Source organism: Borostomias antarcticus (genome assembly GCF_949987555.1).
Source record: "Borostomias antarcticus genome assembly, chromosome: 34".
NCBI classification, from domain to species: Eukaryota; Metazoa; Chordata; class Actinopteri; order Stomiiformes; family Stomiidae; genus Borostomias; species Borostomias antarcticus.
Window position 1 is genome coordinate 5,029,276 of NC_140267.1, and position 20,678 is coordinate 5,049,953.

Sequence of the window (20,678 nt, forward strand, 5' to 3'; positions counted from 1 at the left end):
TTAGGGTTAGATCAAAGTCCTTCCTGGACACCTGAACACACGGTGTTAGGGTTGAGCTTGTTTACTTTCTTAGAAGAAACAGTGGTACTTGAACAGACAACACAGGTAGACTGAACATTGGCTGAACACAGTTTGCGATGTGCTTGAAGAGGCATGAATATGGTCTTTAAGGAAGGGGATGGATAATAATATTGACAGTTTATAGCAGGTAATAGCAGATCATCCACAGCGTGAAAACTAGGTGAGTGTGTGTGTGTGTGTGTGTGTGTGTGTGTGAGAGAGAGAGAGAGAGAGAGAGAGAGAGAGAGAGAGAGAGAGAGAGTGAGAGAGAGAGAGACAGAGAGTGAGAGAGAGAGAGAGAGAGAGAGAGAGAGAGTGAGAGAGAGAGAGACAGAGAGTGAGAGAGAGAGAGAGAGAGAGAGAGAGAGAGAGAGAGAGTGATAAAGAGAGACAGTCTTAAGGGAGGGGCTCTCTTTGACATGGCGGTACAGTATGTGTCACTCCTGTGTTTCCCCTTCTTTGACTCTGGGACCTCCACCCTCCTAATCACTACCACCTGCTCAGAGAGACCAGACAGGGGAGAGAGGGAGAGAGACAGGGAGAGAGGGAGAGAGACAGGGAGAGAGACAGGGAGAGACAGAGAGAGAGACAGGGAGAGACCGAGAGAGAGACAGGGAAAGAGACAGGGAGAGACAGGGAGAGACCGAGAGAGAGACAGGGAAAGAGACAGGGAGAGACAGGGAGAGAGAGAGAGACAGGGAGAGACAGGGAGAGACAGGGAGAGAGAGAGAGACAGGGAGAGACAGTTAGAGACAGAGAGAGACAGGGAGAGAGACAGGGAGAGACAGGGAGAGAGAGAGAGACAGGGAGAGACAGGTAGAGACAGAGAGAGACAGGGAGAGAGGGAGAGAGGAGAGAGAGAGACAGGGAGAGACAGAGAGAGACAGGAAGAGAGACAGGGAGAGAGGGAGAGAGACAGGGAGAGAGACAGGGAGAGACAGGGAGAGAGACAGGGAGAGAGGGAGAGAGACAGGGAGAGAGACAGGGAGAGACAGGGAGAGAGGGAGAGAGACAGGGAGAGAGACAGGGAGAGACAGGGAGAGAGGGAGAGAGACAGGGAGAGAGACAGGGAGAGAGACAGGGAGAGAGACAGGGAGAGAGAGGGAGAGAGACAGGGAGAGAGAGGGAGAGAGACAGGGAGAGACAGAGAGAGGGTGGGGGTGTGTGGAGGGCAGTGTGTGTGTGTGTGTGTGTGTGTGTGTGTGTGTGTGTGTGTGTGTGTGTGTGTGTGTGAGAGAGAGAGTGTGTGAGAGTGTGTGAGTGAGGGTGTGAGTGTGTGTGCGTGTGCACCTCTCTCTCCGCCCCGGTGGCGGTGGTGTCCAGCAGCTTCTCCAGCTCGGCGTGCATGGAGCTCTCCAGCTGCTGCCGCATCACTTCCTGAAACTGGGCCATCCCACCGTTGGCCACGCCCTTCGACAGACCTGCACCGGAAGCACAGCCAATCACACAACGATTGACATAAACAGCTGATATAATGATCGACCGCACCTGTAGATGACAGATAAGATACGATAACAAGCCGTGAGAAACGCCACGGTTCACTGCCCCGCTCCAGATGGGGTTTCTGCAGGATATGAAGTGTTGATGCCCTATAGTCCTCAGACAGTAGGAGACTGGGGTAACTATAGTCCTCAGACAGGTGAGTCTGGGGTAACTAGTCCTCAGTAGGTGAGACTGGGGTAACTATAGTCCTCAGTAGGAGAGTCTGGGGTAACTATAGTCCTCAGACAGTAGGAGAATCTGGGGTAACTATAGTCCTCAGTAGGAGAGTCTGGGGTAACTAGTCCTCAGACAGTAGGAGACTGGGGTAGGTGAGTCTGGGGTAGGTGAGTCTGGGGTAGGTGAGACTAGGGTAGGAGAGTCTGGGGTAACCTCACCACCACCCCGCTTCTCACAAACGGGCTCTGTGTTGCTGCCAAGCAGAGAAATGAGAGACAGCTTCAAAAACACGACGTCTTTTTTCTTCTAGGTAGCGCGTCAGTCAAGACAGAAAACATAACTGAACCATTTCTAAATGTTCTCGTGTTATTCTAGCGTTCACTTGGCTCCATCACGCACTGGCATCAGCACGTCTGACTGAAAACAGATGTTGGCCAGTTAGTCAATATAAGACAAAGATTTATATTGGATTTTATTAAACATAATTTCCAACGGTGTGGTGGAGGCGGGCGCCCAGCGAGCCCAGCGGAGAGAGATCAGAGAGGAGTAATAAACATGGTGAGATCCTCCCACCAGGAAACCAGACTTTGTCCTGACTGCTCACTTTCCCATGTCATACTTCTCATTGTCTAAAATCAGAGGTGTTAGACGACACATCCTCTTGACTAAAGACTGTGTTCTTCTAGAAACTTTGTTGGTGGGGGTCATGAAATGAATTGGGGGGGTTTTTCATGACACTGTGGTGAGTGTATTCTGTTTCTGACAGCTGAATCTTAATAAGAGACTCTATGAATGAAGTTACACAATGATGATCAACAGTTTTTATTTTGTCCTGTTCTACACTGAAACATGGCTGGTCTAAACTTGGTCTGGTGAAAAGTTGAGAAGTTGAAATTCCAACCTTGAATCCTGCTAGTACAGTCATGAATCCCTTGCTAGGGAAAAAGGATGAGACCCCTCTTAGATAATAAAGTCTCAACTCATATGGTTGGGATATCAGTAGAAGTTTGGTAGAAACCTCACCTCCAAACCATCACTTACCTTCAACATAAAGTGTCATATCTGACAGAGGAAGTATCCAACTGGCAATGAAATGTGATCAAGTGAGGAACATTAAGTTCCTATAAATCCAATGGACAGAAATCCTTCAATGAAAATCCTCCCCAGACAACCAAATGCAAAGTAGGCTGCTATAGCAATTGAGATGAAATAGAGAAAGACCCATACAATTCCAAAGTAGTATATACAATAAAAAATATAAAAAATAATCTCGATGTATCTCCAATCTTCATTCATTCATCGGTGTTTTCCATGGCCAACTATCTGAAGGACTGAACCATCCGTCTCTGCACCTTCATCTCTGTGCTGGTAAAGGACCCTTCATCCGATCACAGCTGATCTCTCGCCTCGGACCGAATGATCCCAGATCAGTTGAGCAATCCCTGGATGTTTTACTGCTTCTCGGGTCGGCCCCTTTCCAAGACCAACAAACCACGTCACATTCTCTTAGCTTACTCAAACATGGTCTCTCCTTGGCTCTCTCTCTGGTGCCTCGCCCCCTCCTCCTCTCCCAGGGACACATTCAAACACACCGGTCAATCTAGATTAGATTATCTACATCCAGGTCAATCTAGATTAGATTATCTACATCCAGGTACAGTCTAGGAGCTCAACCGGCTCATACACGCGTTTACACTCGAACCATCCAAAAGCAATAAGATCAAATTAAAAACAAGCCACATGCGGAAATGAAGGGTTTTTTACATTTACACGAAGAAAATCATGCCGATCCACTGTTGCAAACCTGTAAACTCGCTTGAATGTGTTGCAGATTATATAATCCACTAAATGGTGACATTTGAGACCCATGTTAACTGCGAATGAAGCAGTTTATTCTAGGCTAATCAGCTCTGATGACAGCAATTTCATGACATTGCACCCACAAATTGAAATTCAAACTATGCATAGGATATATCTAGGCTATACATTGTGATATATTCAGTGAATAATAGTATTTTTCCTTACTGTGTGGTTGCAGGATGCTGAGAGAAGGACCGTGGGATTGGTCCAGGGCTGAGTGACCACGAACCGCGGACATAAGAAAAATGGTTAAACCATAAATATTACTGATGCAAATTTCTGAAATAATTCAACACTGCAGACAATTTCGTAATTCACAAAATTAGGAATTATGAGTTCTTAAATTAGTTAACAATAAACTCGTCTCGTGGTGGAATGCGAGGACGAATCAGAGCTCTTGTTTAAAGGTACCAGCCAATGAAAACGCAGCTTCAGACAAGGTTCCGCCTCCCAGCGAAGAGCCCGGATGAAACCACCAACGGGTCCCTGCCACGTCCGCTCTGGAGAAGCCTCGGTTTCACTAAACCTGTCCCATTTTATTTTATAACTAATATGAAGAATGTAAAACAAATCAGACAAATGATGCTGATTGAAGGGTTGTATTGCAGAACCAATGCAGGATGAATTGTGCCAGGGATGCCAAAATAGTAGGCTACTACTATAATCATGTTAAATTCACACCCGAAATAAGAAAAAAGTGGGGTAGTTTTTCTTGCACAGAAACTTTGTCGTTTATTTAACACACTGAGGAAGTCAGAAGAGGATATACTTATTTTTTTCCCTAATCTGGAGTGAATTCGGGCATAATTTAGATCACAATCTGTGTCCCACCGGTCCATGAAATACACATTAGGATGCACTGCCCCCTAGTGGCAGAACTGTGTCATGAAAACGTGATGTGATCATTGTCCAGCCCATAATAGTAGCCTCCTGATGGAGAACATCTGAACTGCATACTAAAGCAAACCATTCACAAAACCATAACTCAAGATGGCAAGTAACCCATTCAATTTAGAATATTTTTCATAAAATAAAGTTAATCTACAAACAATAAAGAGTACATCATTTGCTGGTTTATTGCCCGACACCAAAACAATGAACTGTTACAGTGATTGTAGACCTAGTGCAACTTCAACTACTTGTAACAATCCTCCATGGGTTTTCTGCTGCCGAACAGGAAGCTGTCAAGATGTGCGCAACCTTCTTTTAATCAGGTGAAGAAGTGTGACGAGTGTGCACACACACCGGCACACACACACACACACACACTCAGCAGCAGAGCAGTGATGTCACAGGCGTGATTCCGGGAAACTGGGAGTGTCTAAGTGATGCTGTCTTGGTCGTTGGGGTTCTAGTCAGACGCCCAGGAAGGAGACAGCAGTGTCTCTCTCCTCCACCAGCTCCTTGGCCGTCTCCTCCATCTTGCTGCGGGAGAAGTCATTGATATCGAGCCCGTCCACAATCTTCCAGGTCTTGTCCTGTGAGGGAAAAATAAAGTGATTTCCTCTTACTGGCGTTAGAAAGAGTTTAAGGAGCACATTTAAGATGCAACAACATGAGCAGAATACAGTGAACCAAGTTCAGGCCGCACCTTGATCTGGACAGGGAATGAGTAGATGAGGTCGGTGGGGACGCCGTAGGCGTTGCCAGTTGAGTAGACGCCCATAGAGATGAACTCTCCCTGGAAGAACAAAGAGGAAGAGCAGTGAACACCCAGGAACAAGAACCCTGACTCAAGATTCCCTACAGAACCACTCTAAAGGTTCCTAACAGAACCAGTCTAAAGATTCCCTACAGAACCAGTCTAAAGATTCCCTACAGAACCATTTTAAAGATTCTTCCCCCGGGCCGGTACTGATCCCCCATCTGCCCCCGGGCCGGTACTGATCCCCCATCTGCCCCCGGGCCGGTACTGACCTCGGGCGTCCCGGTCCAGATGTCCCTCATGTGGTCACAGATGGCCTTGGCTGCAGACATGGCGCTGGACAGCTTCCTGGCCTTGATGACCGCCGCCCCCCTCTGCTGCACCGTCTGGAAGAGAAGGAGGTTAGCCAGGCACATCTGCCCCTAGCCCACAACTGCCCCTAGCACACATCTGCCCCTGGCCCACATCTGCCCCTGGCCCACATCTGCCCCTAGCCCACATCTGCCCCTGGCCCACATCTGCCCCTGGACCACATCTGCCCCCAGCCCACATCTGCCCCCGGCCCACATCTGCCCCTAGCCCACATCTGCCCCTAGCACACATCTGCCCCTAGCACACATCTGCCCCTAGCCCACGGTCTAGCCTGGGAAGAGAAGGAGGGTTAGCCAAGCTACACACATTAGCTAGTGCCCACATCACGTGGCATGGAAGCCGCCCCGCATGTGATGAGGTGGGCAAGGTTAGAGGTCACAGTGGTTCCCCTTTAACCCCCAACGGGCACCCATGACCCCGAGGTAATGTAGACTCACGGAGATGAAGTCTCCTTTGAGCCAAGCGTCATCCTTCACTGCTTCGAAGCAGGCCAGGTCACTGCCCGCCATGTTGACCTTGCAGTGATGCACGTCGGGGTACTGCGTGGACGAGTGGTTCCCCCAGATGATCACGTTCTTCACATGGGTGGCTGGCACGCCACAGCGCATCGCCACCTAGAGGATGGGAGGGCAAGAGGAAGGGGATTAGTGGATTATAAACCTGCTTTCTTGCTTGGGGGGGATTTTAATCTGGATTACTGGTCGTTAGGCCCAGATGGGTAGGCCAAGCGAGGAGCATTGGAAAAAGAAATAAGTTGCTCAGTAGTTTGATTGGGTTTCCACATCCAAGAAGATCTACCAAGATAACAACCATTACTAACTACGCACACACACACACACACACACACACACACACACACACACACACACACACACACACCTGAGAGCGAGCCCGGTTGTGGTCCAGACGGGTCAGGCAGGAGAAGTTCTCCTTGGGGATGGAGGGGGCGGACTTGGCTGCGATCAGGCAGTTGGTGTTGGCTGGGTTCCCCACAACCAGGACCTGGAAGAGAGTCACATTCAGACCGAGAGGTGGCCTCGTAGTGACACGACTCTGCTTCACATCACACACAACCATAAAACCTGGAACCCCTCATCTCAAACCAAGCGTTAAGGTCAGAGAACATCACGAGAAGAAACAGAAAAGTCTTCCTCCCCCCTCGCCTCCGTGAGGACAAATAATAGTGGGACTGTACGTGACGAAACATCAAGGCCCCAGAGTCCTGTAGTCAACCTTGACACCTAGAGACGACTTAACCACCAATGTCTTTCACACAAGGTCACCGGGGAGGGAGGGGGGGGCTTGTGACGGGGGCATTGCCCGACAAATGCCACACACACACTCGCCTGTCAATCTGACTGACAAGGGCGCAGCACATGCAGGGTCAGCGTGACTGCAGCTGAGGCCTCTGGATGTGCAGCTCCAACGGCACGCGCCCACATTCTACCGCCCCTGCGTGTCCCCCGCCACGACCCCGCGCCAGAACCCCGCTACAACGCCAGGCTTGGCATTCAGGCTCCGTTGCTCTGTATGACATTAGCATCCCGGCAGAAGATCTGCAGAAGATCACCTATGAAATGTCAATGAAGCTTAAGAGCACGCCACCATCCTGCACACGGCCTTCGCTCATCATGAGGCCAATCTCATCAAGCAGACCTCCTAACAAGAGACAACTGTAGACAGTGATGTATGTAAAAAGTGATGTATAGTGATGTATGTAAAGTGACAAGATAAAAGATGAACACTCCCAGTATGAACACTCCCAGGATGTTCTGAAGTGGAAGAATGAATTCATGCCAACAGTACACTAGATAGACACAGTAGAGTCACATTCAACACAATAAATCCAAAAGTGCATCGATACACAGTCTTCAGATAGGTGCTAGCTACTTCGGTACAGTAGCTACCTACTTCTCTAAATCCCCCTACAGGTTTCTTGGCGCACACATACAACTCAACTGACCCCTTCACAACTCAACTGACCCCTTCTCAACTCAACTGACCCCTTCTCAACTCAACTGACCCCTTCTCAACTCAACTGACCCCTTCACAACTCGACTGACCCCTTCACAACTCAACTGACCCCTTCACAACTCAACTGACCCCTTCACAACTCAACTGACCCCTTCTCAACTCAACTGACCCCTTCACAACTCAACTGACCCCTTCTCAACTCAACTGACCCCTTCTCAACTCAACTGACCCCTTCACAACTCAACTGACCCCTTCTCAACTCAACTGACCCCTTCTCAACGGAAGCTCCAGTGTTGGTCCGGTCACCAACGATGGACTCACCTTGACGGTCTTCTTGGCGTACTTCTCCAAGGCGGCTCCCTGACTCTTGAAGATGGACACGTTGGCCTTCAGCAGGTCCTTCCTCTCCATGCCGTCCCTCCGGGGCATGGAGCCCACCAGGATGGCCGCGTCCAGGTCTTTGAAGGCCACCTCCTCCTGGTCAGTGGGAATGACCTCTGCCAAAACACACAGCACAACCAACACATTTACGCTCCGTCATTGATGCTCTGTCCGTTGACAAAGGGAAAATAAAAGCAAATCAAACATTTCCTTTCAAGTTGAACTAGCTGATTAGACACAGATGCTGAAATGTATGCTCAATTGTATGTCGCCTGTTCAGGTCGGAAAAAAAAAATAAAGTTTGGGGAATTTGAAGTGAAATATCCTTTGAGCCCCAGACCTGGTGGGGGCCGGTGGCCCCACCTGCCTGTGTTCAACGCTGCTCTGCTGGTAGCACTGCACTGTCTTCAAAACAAAACAGCACTAACAAAGCCCAGGACGACCATTTCAAAGGAAAAACACCAGGTCACAATGGAGGTGGTGCAAAATGGCGCCTCACGACTAAAGCCGCATCATTGTGGTTACTGTAACAAGACAGGCGCTCAGTTACCCCAACCGACCAATCACAAATCTGCTTTCTCACGCTCGGAATTTGGTGTCGGCCAGTCCTACCGACCACACAACATCTGTGTGAAGGAATAATTAATTAACTCCAACCAGAGACACTCCAATACCAATTCCTCCATTTTTACATGATCACATTTTTCCTGACCCCTACCCCATTGCCTATTCCATCATTTATTAGCAAATAAATTGCAGCTACAATACAAACAAAACTAATGCAACCGAGCTTATTAAATTAACATTACCTACATAAGTCTTCCGCCCGTTGTGCATATTTGCTAATTGAAAACTTTGTTCAGGTAAAACATGAATGTGCCCAGAATGTTGACCCCGTCCGAGTCGTCATGGTTACCTCTCAGAAGTGGGAGGGCACAGTCCTGCATCTCCATGACGACGCCGTCGAGGACGGGCAGCATGGGGGTGATGTCCAGAAGTACCAGGATGATGGGCTGTGAGAGGAAGGATGGAACCAACACACCAGAACCAATTCAGCATGGAACCAACACACGGGAACCAAATCAGCATGGAACCAACACACCAGAACCAAATCAGCATGGAACCAACACACCAGAACCAATTCAGCATGGAACCAACACACCAGAACCAATTAAGCATGGAACCAACACACCAGAACCAAATCAGCATGGAACCAACACACCAGAACCAATTCAGCATGGAACCAACACACCAGAACCAATTAAGCATGGAACCAACACACCAGAACCAAATCAGCATGGAACCAACACACCAGAACCAAATCAGCATGGAACCAACACACCAGAACCAATTCAGCACACAACAACTATGGAATTCACGATACTGGAATTTAACCTGGAAACCTGTGACATGAGTTTTCACCAATAATCAGCCAATAAAGTATGACATCATAGCCCAGATGGGACGTTACACCAGTAAAAACCAAAGCCCCTTTTTACCTGATCTTTACCGAAGACATCTCCCTTGGCGATGCTGAAGAGGAGGGAATAGGCAATCTGCCCGGCAGCACCGGTCACCAAAACTCTGATAGGTTCAGACTGCAAGATAAGAACAGATCAGTGAGAATATTTATTCTACTTTCACCCTCTTTTCCCCTCTTCTTTGGAAAGGGACAGTTGGAAGAGGAAGGGGAATATTATGTACAACCACAATGAATTGAGCATCATTGACTGGTACTAGAAGAACTGATAACCTACTGCAAGACAAGTGTTTGGGGGAAGGAGAAAGAAAGAAAGAAAGAAAGAAAGAAAGAAAGAAAGAAAGAAAGAAAGAAAGAAAGGGATGGTGCCACTCCAGTTGTAGGTGTTCAGGCCACTTGGGACTTAAGAGCGCACGTGCTTGAAAGAAAGAAAGAAAGAAAGAAAGAAAGAAAGAAAGGGATGGTGCCACTCCAGTTCTAGGTGTTCAGGCCACTTGGGTTTAAGAGCGCACGTGCTTGGACATGATTTAATTTAAAAATAGACCACGCGCCACCCGAGCTTAACGGCTCCATGACGCAACACGCGGGAGTATTTAATTTAAAAATAGACCACGCGCCACCTGACCTTAACGGCTCGATGACGCAACACGCGGGAGTATTTTAGGAGGCGCCTCATCTTTATCATTCATTCACACATTTACCAACCGTTACAATGGTACCCGTGACAATGCTACCCGTGACAATGCTACCCGTGACAATGCCAACAGAGTGTCTAACTTATTAGAAATACAGATATTAATTCCTGATAGCAACACAATAAGAACACCTTGTTGGAGCTCGTGTCACTTACGTTCCTTTATAACGTAACGTAACTTACGTTCCTTTATAACGTAACGTACACTAACTACGCTTGAACTTGAAGATAGTTAACGTTAACGTGTTGCTGGGTAGATTAGCTAGTCAGTCTAGTGTTAGTGCTAACGTAAGCTGGGATAAGTTGATCCGATAAGAGAGCTAGATCGTTTTTGCAGAGGTGGGTAGAATAGCAGTTTATAAAACATCTTTAATACAACTTTTATGTGGTTACTCACCATTGTCGTGCGTTGGTTTGGACTGAGGTCCTACGAGAGTCACCCCTGATTCTCTGATCCAGACTGGTCACGTGGTACCGGTACAACCAGATTTAGCGTTCTGCGCATGCGCATCAGGCTCGGAGGCCGTTGGAAAAATGTGTTTCTGAGGGTTACCGACTACAGTTTATACATGTACAGAACTAACCATAACAAGAATTAACCATAACAAAACACCAAGGATGTTCAATCAGCTTCGATTGGGAAATTGGAATTGAATGTTTTGACCAAAAAAATTAGAAACAATTGCGAGTTCTCAAACCCCGGGTCAACCCTCGCGAGAACATCCAGAGATGCTTGAAGCTTCTCAAACCCCGGGTCAACCCTCGCGAGAACATCCAGAGATGCTTGAAGCTTCTCAAACCCCGGGTCAACCCTCGCGAGAACATCCAGAGATGCTTGAAGCTCCTCAAACCCCGGGTCAACCCTCGCGAGAACATCCAGAGATGCTTGAAGCTCCGTGATGAGGTAAATACAACCCTAAGCAACAGGCATGATAAACAACTCCGTTTTTATGGTAGTTAGCTATACATAACGGTCAAAGTCCGTATGATATATACCCATTCTTCGAAAAACTAATAATAAAATGAGCTGTATGTTTTCAAATACCAGCTAGTATACGTTATTAGCACCAGATGCAGCAGGGCATTGTGTTGCCTAGAAACAAGCATACTATTTACTGTAGTAAGTACACACCCCATTCAGAATGCTAGCTAGTGCACTAGCTAGTAACCTAGCATGCTAGGGTACATTAGCCAGATTTACCCGGCTAGAAAACTCATACAAGCATCAGTAATGTGAACTTTAATACGAAATGAGTTGTTGGAAGTGTAGTTTGTTGAGCACTAGTTAGGGTGGACAAAAACCATCAATCATTCTGAGTGTGTCTTTCTCTCCACAAAGTGCCTTTCACTGAACATGAGAAAATAAGAAGGTAAGAAAAGTGAAGTTTATCACTTATTACCTGTAAAATGTGATGCATAGCTTTTTCTTACAATTGTAGTAATAACTGTCCTGTGTTTTTCTGTGTGCTTGTTTGAGAGAGAACTAGAGAGAGAACTAGAGAGAGAACTAGAGAGAGAGCTAGAGAGAGAACTAGAGAGAGCTAGAGAGAGAACTAGAGAGAGAACTAGAGAGAGAGCTAGAGAGAGAACTAGAGAGAGAGCTAGAGAGAGAACTAGAGAGAGAACTAGAGAGAGAGCTAGAGAGAGAACTAGAGAGAGAACTAGAGAGAGAGCTAGAGAGAGAGCTAGAGAGAGAACTAGAGAGAGAACTAGAGAGAGCTAGAGAGAGAACTAGAGAGAGAGCTAGAGAGAGAACTAGAGAGAGAGCTAGAGAGAGACATTTCACTCCACAATAACAGCCAGAGTTGACTAGCAAGTAAGCAACCTACGACAAATTGCAAATCAGTTGATTATCAATCAATCAATCAATCAATCAATCAATAACCTTTATTTAAACTCGAAGGACACTGAGGTTGCCCTCATTTACAGTGACGACGAGTAGTTTAATATATAATATTAGATTAATATGAAACTCTGCCTTGCTTGTTGGAACCCTTAGTTTGGACGTCTGCCTATGTAATAACCAGTCATATCTTGGGCAAAAAGTGGATCAATAATGGTAATATCATAATTGTCACATCCCTCTCATAGTTCTAGGAATCATAAGAGCTTCATTAGTCCACAGCCGTTGTGTGTCAGACCACCCCTGTCCCCCATGTACTGGGACGAAGCCCCCCTGTTTCATCCAGATGACAGCTGATCCATGCTGTGAATAATGGACAACTTCATTACAGGCTCATTACATCAGTCTAACAAAGACCCAGGGCGTTCATGTTACACCTCTTTGACCCCTGGCGGTCTGGGTCTTTGCAGGCAGCACGGCCGGCCGACCACTTCTCCGCAGTGGGCAGAGTTTTCCCTGTTTGTAACTACAACTCCAGTAGTTAATAATAATAATAATAATAATAAGAAGAATACATTTTATTTGTAACACACTTTTCATTTAAAAATCTCAGAGTGCTACAGGTTTAAAAGCATAGCATATCTTATGCTTATCATTGTGTCTGAGCCTTTCACATAGTTTTATACAGATCTTGTCTCGGCTTGTAAATTACTTACAGCTTCCATTGCAGTACATTTTTCAGTAGCTGAAACCTGGAGCCACATGAATTGATGTGAACTGCGATTGTTCTCACACACGGACACACACACACACACACACACACTGTCCAGGAATTTACATCCAAACACCTTAAGCCTTTGTCTTTGTAATTATCACCTCCCCCCAAGTCCCCCGCAAACCCCAGTTTCAGTCTAATGTAAAACACAGACCTTTGTCTCTATTCAAAGCGAGTTTCATCCCACATTCCTTCCTTTCACTGTGTGATATCCGTCCCCTCACGATGACGCATAGACAACTCAGCCAATGAAATCCTAGAAAGACTTAACTGTGTTCTGACTGAATATAAGCCAGGCCAGAAGTGACTGACTTCACTTCTCTGACTGAACCACCTTTGCTGCGTTTGTCAGGAAGTCCTTGCGCAAGTATTTGATTTCATTCAATAAACCAGACTCAACCTTTTGAACGTATCTTGGTAAATCTTTGGACTACACCAGTCTAAAATAACTATCACAGTTTTGGCGAACGGGAATGGGAGCACTGCCTGCGGTTGCTTCGGGATTCCAGTGGATGGGACTGATCGGCAGACGTGTCGGGTCCATAGTGGGCGTTGGAAAATCAATTTTCTCTCTTGCGCTAGAGCGCACGTTGAGATTATTTCCTCAGTTCTTACACTGGATTCTTGAAGCTCACAGGTACGTTTAAACGAACCCTCTTATGGGTTGAGTTGTATTTGCCTTGATTTGGTTCAGCTTGTTGGTCTGGATTGTTTGAAAACGGAAAACCCCAGCGTGGGTATTTAGTAAGTAACTCCTTTTGGCCGGTCGCGGAGAGTTTTAACCGCGAGCACGTTGAGAGAGTTTTGCTCAATGGAGATGTAGCTACAGGGCGGAATTGAGAGTTTTGCAATCCGCGTTTTCTGGTAGAGATTTTAACCAGAGGGGCTGTACATATTTGGTAGGATCTAGACATCATGGTTTAGCCTGGACCAAATTGCTAGTGCAGCCGAGAGTGTTTTGTTGTAAACGTGGGCCTTTGTTTCATGTTTGTGGGTTAAGTCGTATATTAGTCGGTTTTGGTCGTCGTTTGGTCATCCTTTGTTTGCGTTCCCGTGTGTCTGCTACGTTCTCTCTTGCATGTGCACGGGGGGTTGGTCGTCTTATGTGTTCACTGTTTGAGCCTCGGCTCTTGATAATTGTTTGTTATGCGCGCCATGGATCCAGGTAAAGTATTGTTTTGTACCCTTTTTAGACTGTTAAAATTCTGCTAGATTCCCAGTAGGCTAGCTAACTGGTTGCCTAGGAGACGCCGGAAAACAACTCCCGGTGATCCGCCTTGAGCCAGAGGGAGAACAAAGCACTTCGCTGACTAGGTGAGTACTAAGCGAATTTAATGTGTCTTAATGTGTGTTTCTTTCGAAATTGTATTCTTTACCGCCGTGAGTTAACCATAAGGTTTCCTTTCATTGCTGTTTTGGGGTTTCTAGGCTGTTATTAGGGACGTTGTTTCTTTAAATTTCCCCGCGCTGCCAAAGACAACTTCCGGGTCATACATGCAACATTTTGGGAGCACCACTAGGTGTCCCTGTAACCCCGGCTAATAACATAGGGCTAGAGGAGGTCACAGGATTCTACTGCTAGCCTGAGGAGATTGTTGCGCTGAAGCATTACTCTGCGAGCGTTTGTTGGCAGAATTTCGTTATGTGCTAAAGCATTTTCGATTTCTTACATCCACATCTGACATTTTTAGTGTTAAATTCTAAGATTCGGGCTCAGCTAGAGGGTTAAGGGAAAAGCCTGTTACTTCTCTAGACTGGTCTGTTTTTAAGATTTGGGAGAGTAGAACGAGAGAGTTTTTTTTTTTAGGTCAGGAAGGAAAGATAAGGAGATTCAGCAAACAGTCTCCACCATTTCCCCAGCAGAATAACTCTGATTTAAAATTAGATTCCCCCCCTCGACTTGTTGCGCCATTAGCCACGCCCCTTCTTTCTACGAGGTATTTGTCCGAACAGGTCCGGAAGGAAGAGCCTCCGATTTTGAAGTCGAGCGCCACCTGCTGGAGTTTCCCTTGAACAACCCATAAGGGAGATTTTTAAACTAGCCAAGATAGAGAGTTTTAATTTTTAAGGTAAATAAACAGGATAAAATAGATGTAGAGCGAACTCAAAAGTCTGACAGGGTTGAATAGGTGTTTGATTCAGGAGTGTTGTTTCAATAGTCAATGAATGGCCATAAGCTGTTCGTTTTATGCATTTCTACTGTATGAATTTTCATTCATATAATGATAATGTGTTTTTTGAGGAGCTGGCATTAGGCCTTCTCCTCTGCTATTGAACCCAGTCTGTGTTTTGAGTCTTAATTTTCAGGTGCTATGGACCCTGGGCGGCAGGTCTTTGAGAAGCCTGGATCATGCCTTCCTGGGGACTGCTTGGGACCTGCTGTTTGTCTGTTTTAACTGTTTGTTTTGTCTCTCTTTCTGATATGTAGCTTAAGACATAAGGGTTGTGCATAATAGTGGGGGGAATAGATAAGGGTTGCTAGTGTCTTAATCTGAATGCAGCATCTCATAACCCAATTATATTTTTTAAATGGTTATGTTAAATATCTCATGTTTATAGTTTGAGGCACATTCATCGGGCCTGAGTGTTTTTTTTCTGAGTGGTTTTTTACAGACAACTGTCGTTCCGGGAGTGATGGGCGAATGCCGAACCAGGAGACGGGCACAGACCGGAGGTGGAGATGGAGGTTACTGGCCTGTTTCCCTACAGATGGGCGATCTGGGGTTCGTGAGATGCAGACCAACGCCATGTCACCAACTCACTGTGAGCGACAGATAAGTATGAAACAGGAGCAGTGCCCAAATACTCTGTCCTCAAATGCAGAAGAGGGAGGTTTTAGATATACAAATTTTAGCTATACAAATGAAGCTTTGATGGAGTTTTTTTTTGATTAGTTAATTGTAAATGAAGCCAGTTCATTTTAGTGTCATTTTCTTTGCCCCATCTCTATTTTTATCCTGACTTCAGGAAATTTTTGCTTTCACCCTTAGGGGGTGTTGTTTTGTTGAGACGAGAATATAGCGTATTTTATTTTCATAAAATCGTGAGAGAAATGCTAGAGCCAAACCCAATTGCCTTGATCATGACTGGGGACTGGGCGTGTTGAAGTCATTCTAACGCTGCCCCTGATGTCACTGTAGGCTACTGCAGACTGGCTCTAAATGACACTTGAACAGTCACCCTGTTTAAGTTTTCCTGACAGAATAAACAACATTTTTTCCCCAAAGCAGGAGCTTGCGCTTAACCATGTTTCTGAGTATCTCCTACAGACTGTTGAATAACCGTTCCTGACCAAAGAAGGGAACAGGGAGACCAGACCAGAGGACTCTCTTTTGCTCTGTTTTGTCTCTGTTTGTCTCTCTCATCTGTGGATCCACAGACGGAGCACTTCATCAGCCTGTGCTGGAGGCGGGAGCGCCAAGGTGAGCCCTCCAGCAGCACGACCCGGGCCGGTCCTACGTGGAGCAGTACAGAGATGGACCGGGTTCAGTTCAAGAGCCTACATTTCTGACCTACAAGCATCTGCTCCACCTGCGGAGAAAAAGAAATGAAGGACTAAGTGCACATTTCCACCACCAAACTAACCTGTATCTAGGGCCTAATGACAAACCTGTACTACCTCGTTCATGTTTTCATTATGCTTTCAAACTAGCCCACGGGCCAGATCATGTTTCAAAAACAGGGGTGGCGGAGGATGTTAACAGATGTCTCCAACAGAGTGAGGACCGCCATTTCCTGAGGCTAAGGAGGGGTTCCTGCATCACATCTCTCCTGGGGATTGGGTCCTAATCCACGACCACAGACGAAGGAGCTGGAACTCGCCGAGGTGGCTCGGGCCGTACCAGTTTCTACTCATCACGCAGACAGCGATCTGAGAGGACTTCGTTGGACCCATGCAAGCCATTGCCGACGGGTCCAAGCAGCAGAGGACGGTCCACCAAGGGATCGCAAACACCAGGAGATCAGAATGCAGCTGAACCAGAGGGCTCAGAGGCCAAAACCATGGGCCATCACACTGTCCTCTCCTCTGACGAGGAATCGGAGGAAAAATGACCTTGCTGGTCACCTCCTCACAAGATGCACCACACACGCACACACCTGCACACACTAACATTGAACATAACTGATTTCAAGCAACGCGACATCGAAGTTGCGATCTAGAAGAGAAGACGCCTTGCATTCCCCAATGACATTCTATTGCCCAAAAGAGAAGTGCCACCTAAATGACTGTTGGGATACACTGTGAACAAGAGTGACCTTGACAGTCACCGCCACACTCTCCTCTCCTCTGATGAGCAATCGGAGACTGACCTTGCCGGTCACCTCCTCACAAGAATGAATGAACTTTGAAATAATCTGAAAAATATCATATTTGTTTACAAGAATTGCAATGGTTGAAACATGAGTTGATAAATAAGTTTGGGTTTTTCCTCTAAATTGACCAAGAGGTTTTTTGCCCCTCTTACACTGGTAACCATTTTATCTTTTTTTTGCCTTGTTAAATCAAGTTTGTTTTTTGGTGAATGGTTGTCCACTCTTAGACTATAAATAGTATATAATCATGTCAATTTTTTTATCTTGTTTCCTGTCAAATTTCTGAAACAAGGGGTTTTAGGTGTGTGATTTTGCACGTTGAGAGGAAATAATTAAAGTTTCCACCTAGTGGAGAGATTATTTCCTTTCCACATGTATAGCATAGCTGACTGTTTACACTGTGTTTGGATTTTATTTTTGTGTGCCTGTTCAGGCACAAATGAGGGATTGTCCAGGAATTTACATCCAAACACCTTAAGCCTTTGTCTTTGTAATTATCACCTCCCCCCAAGTCCCCCGCAAACCCCAGTTTCAGTCTAATGTAAAACACAGACCTTTGTCTCTATTCAAAGCGAGTTTCATCCCACATTCCTTCCTTTCACTGTGTGATATCCGTCCCCTCACGATGACGCATAGACAACTCAGCCAATGAAATCCTAGAAAGACTTAACTGTGTTCTGACTGAATATAAGCCAGGCCAGAAGTGACTGACTTCACTTCTCTGACTGAACCACCTTTGCTGCGTTTGTCAGGAAGTCCTTGCGCAAGTATTTGATTTCATTCAATAAACCAGACTCAACCTTTTGAACGTATCTTGGTAAATCTTTGGACTACACCAGTCTAAAATAACTATCACAACACACACACACACACACACACACACACACACACACACACACACAGTAGGCTATAGGTCCAGTACCTGCAAGGCAAGCTGCCATGAGAGGATCTTGATAAGCGTGACAGAGTGGAGAGCCTCATATCCCTCTCCACATTCACCCTCTTCTCATGTCTGGCCTCTCCTCTAAACTTGCTCTCAAATTCCTCTCTTTCCTCTCTTCCCTCCTCTCCTCTCTTCCCTCCTCTCCTCCCTCGTCTCCTCCCTCCTCTCCTCTCTTATAGGGGGGGGAATCTCTGTGCACTTCACGATTCAATTATAAATCGATTCAGAGGGCAACGATTCGATTACAAAACGATTATCGATTATAAAACGATTATCGATTATAAAACGATTATCGATGATCTTTCACTTCTGCACTTGCTACTTTAAAAAAAGTGTATTTGTAATGATCCTTAATCAAAATAAACAGATTAATTTTCTGTTGTCTATGAATGCCTGGTCGATCCTTCTCTGAGCTGAAACAGCTTCAGCCGGCTGCCTTTCCTCTCGCTTGAGTCCCGGGTGGAAACGCTAAATATGCTGCCTCATGTTTCCAAAATGCTTCAGTTGATCTCTTCACAGCTTGAACACCGTGTGGCTCTCCAGCTCTCTTTTCCCCTCCATTTCATAGAAACCAAAATGCCGCCCGCTGCCCAGTTTGCACAAATTGTATTGACTTTCTATGTGAACTCGCCGCGCGGTCGGAAAAATTCACGCCCGGTGTGAACACAGCATGCCACCATGACTGTACGTGAATAGCGCAGAACTTAAAAATTCGTTCAAGACAGAATCGCGATGCATCTAAAAATCCATTATTTCCCCCACCTCTCTTCCCTCCTCTCCTCCCTCCTCTCCTCCCTCTCTTCCCTCCTCTCCTCCCTCCTCTCCTCTCCTCTCTTCCCTCCTCTCCTCCCTCCTCTCCTCCCTCCTCTCCTCTCTTCCCTCCTCTCCTCCCTCCTTCCTCCTCTCCTCCCTCCTCTCCTCCCTCCTCTTCTCTTCTTCCTCCCTTCCTCCTCTCCTCTCTCTTCCCTCCTCTCCTCTCCTCTCTCCTCCTTCCTCTCCTCCCTCCTCTCCTCTCTTCCCTCCTCTCTTCCCTCCTCTCCTCTCCTCTCTCTTCCCTCCTCTCCTCCCTCCTCTCCTCTATCCTCTATCCTCTCTCCCCTCCTCTCCTTCCCTGAGCCCTCTCCCCACTTCTCCATTCCATTTTTATCAACCTCTCCTCCCCCCCTCTTATCTCATCTCAGCTCCATGCTCTCCTCCTCCTTCTCCTCCTCCTCCTCCTCCTCCTCCTCTCTCTACGACTCGTCCCCTATGGCTGCCCGTCACTGACCCTGCAGTCTGAACCTAGCTGTCAGATAACCCCCACATAGCTATCACCCTTATCTCCCTCTCTACACAAACAGCCCTGGCAATTCACAGACTACCTGATAACACACACGCACACACACACACACACACACACACACACTGTCCACATAGCCCGTAGCTGATTACATCACCCTGTCTCTATCCCCTGCCATCATCACCCTGTATCTGGGCCGCATGCTGCCGTCGTATTCTGCTCTAAGTGAGGAGTCAGAGATGTTTTCAGGATTAGCGCCGAGCGCAGACCAGGCGTCACACAACCTCCCCACTGTCTGTAATGAGATTTGATTCCCATGCTGACAAATAATTGGATGTGAGGTGTAGTGACCTGTAGAGGCCACAGGGTGTCAGCGTAGAGCCGTGTTGGTGTGTGTGACTTGCCTCTCGAAGGCCATAAGAGTAGTAGGGTTGTTTGAGTACAATAGTTCCAAGTTAGACATTTCATCATCAGTTAGGTAGGCGTTGGACAATAGCAATGGAATGCAATTTCCAGTCTAAAAATAAATAATATTAAAATAATTATAAAAATTTATATTCTTATACTAATAATACATTGTTTTTATTTGGCGCCTTTCCAGATGCTCAAAACGCGATGTAAAATATGAATACTTAAATAATAAATACAAGCATTATATTATATTTGTTTAATCGTATTAACGAACAAGGATGGACTTGTTTCATGTTGATCATGCCATCAATGTGTCTCTCAAGTCTTTCTGTCCCCTGAGCAGAACATGCTAAATGTAGCCAATGCATGATGGGAGATGACGGTCCCCTTTCCCCTTGTCCAGTTGAACCCCACATTATTATGAATGACTTTGTTCCAGGAGTAGCAGTGCGTTCCTCCGGCGCTGCGGTGGTTGTGGAACTCATTCAGGATGATGAGGCCGGGGGGTCAGGGGGCTCAGGGCTGTTTCTCTGTCTCCACTTTGCCTTGATGTTCCCCAGAAACCTGAGATGGGGTTGATTGGGGCCGAGTGTCGGCTTGCACTGTCTCTCTCTGCAGGGCTGGAGAACAGCACGAGAAAATACAGTCTACACACACACACACACACACACACACACACATCTTGGCTGAGAAACACAGCGTTTCCCCTAGCATTGCCTTGGAGGGCGGCCCGCCCCTCCTGAAGGACTCAAAAAGTTAAAAAAAATATATATAGATCACTAACATTTTAGCATAAGTCAATGGAATTTAACATGGAATATAACATATTTTCTGACTGGGAGAAATTATGAAATGAAAATATTTTCTGTTGCTGAAGCTAACTACATTTAGCGATGTAACCATAGTTAGTGCATGTCTTCTGATGCTAGTAGTTATGTAGGCTAACATTAGCTGTGTGTTGTGGACTAAATATGCATTCAAGTTAGTT

General features: G+C 46.4%; 2 protein-coding genes across 2 annotated transcripts in view; both read right to left on the reverse strand.

Annotated features, from left to right (window-relative positions):
- ugp2b (UDP-glucose pyrophosphorylase 2b) overlaps positions 1-3,069 on the reverse strand; it is an 18,027-nt gene extending 14,958 nt beyond the window's left edge. The window contains exons 1-2 of the mRNA XM_084460842.1: positions 2,761-3,069; positions 1,351-1,481 (exon numbers count right to left, since the gene is read on the reverse strand). Of these exons, the coding sequence (XP_084316968.1) occupies positions 1,351-1,481; positions 2,761-2,779 (150 nt within the window). The 5' untranslated portion in view covers positions 2,780-3,069. The remainder of the gene's footprint in view (positions 1-1,350; positions 1,482-2,760) is intronic.
- Positions 3,070-4,727: 1,658 nt separating this feature from the next.
- Positions 4,728-8,946, reverse strand: mdh1ab (malate dehydrogenase 1Ab, NAD (soluble)). The gene is made up of 7 exons (XM_084460844.1): positions 8,868-8,946; positions 7,892-8,067; positions 6,476-6,598; positions 6,034-6,210; positions 5,497-5,610; positions 5,171-5,260; positions 4,728-5,057 (listed from the first exon to the last, which is right to left on the reverse strand). Exons 1-7 carry the CDS (start codon positions 8,929-8,931, stop codon positions 4,935-4,937), a joined length of 867 nt encoding a protein of 288 aa, XP_084316970.1. The 5' UTR covers positions 8,932-8,946; the 3' UTR covers positions 4,728-4,934.
- Between the last annotated feature and the right edge of the window lie 11,732 nt (positions 8,947-20,678).

Excerpts from the sequence above, each read along its gene's own strand:
- mdh1ab (XM_084460844.1), bottom strand. The coding sequence starts at position 8,931 with ATGCTGCCCGTCCTCGACGGCGTCGTCATGGAGATGCAGGACTGTGCC. Across the intron at positions 6,599-7,891 it reads ACGCCAAGAAGACCGTCAAG|GTCCTGGTTGTGGGGAACCC; the intron begins GTGAGTCCATCG and ends ACTCTCTTCCAG. Across the intron at positions 5,261-5,496 it reads TCTGGACCGGGACGCCCGAG|GGAGAGTTCATCTCTATGGG; the intron begins GTCAGTACCGGC and ends TTGTTCTTCCAG.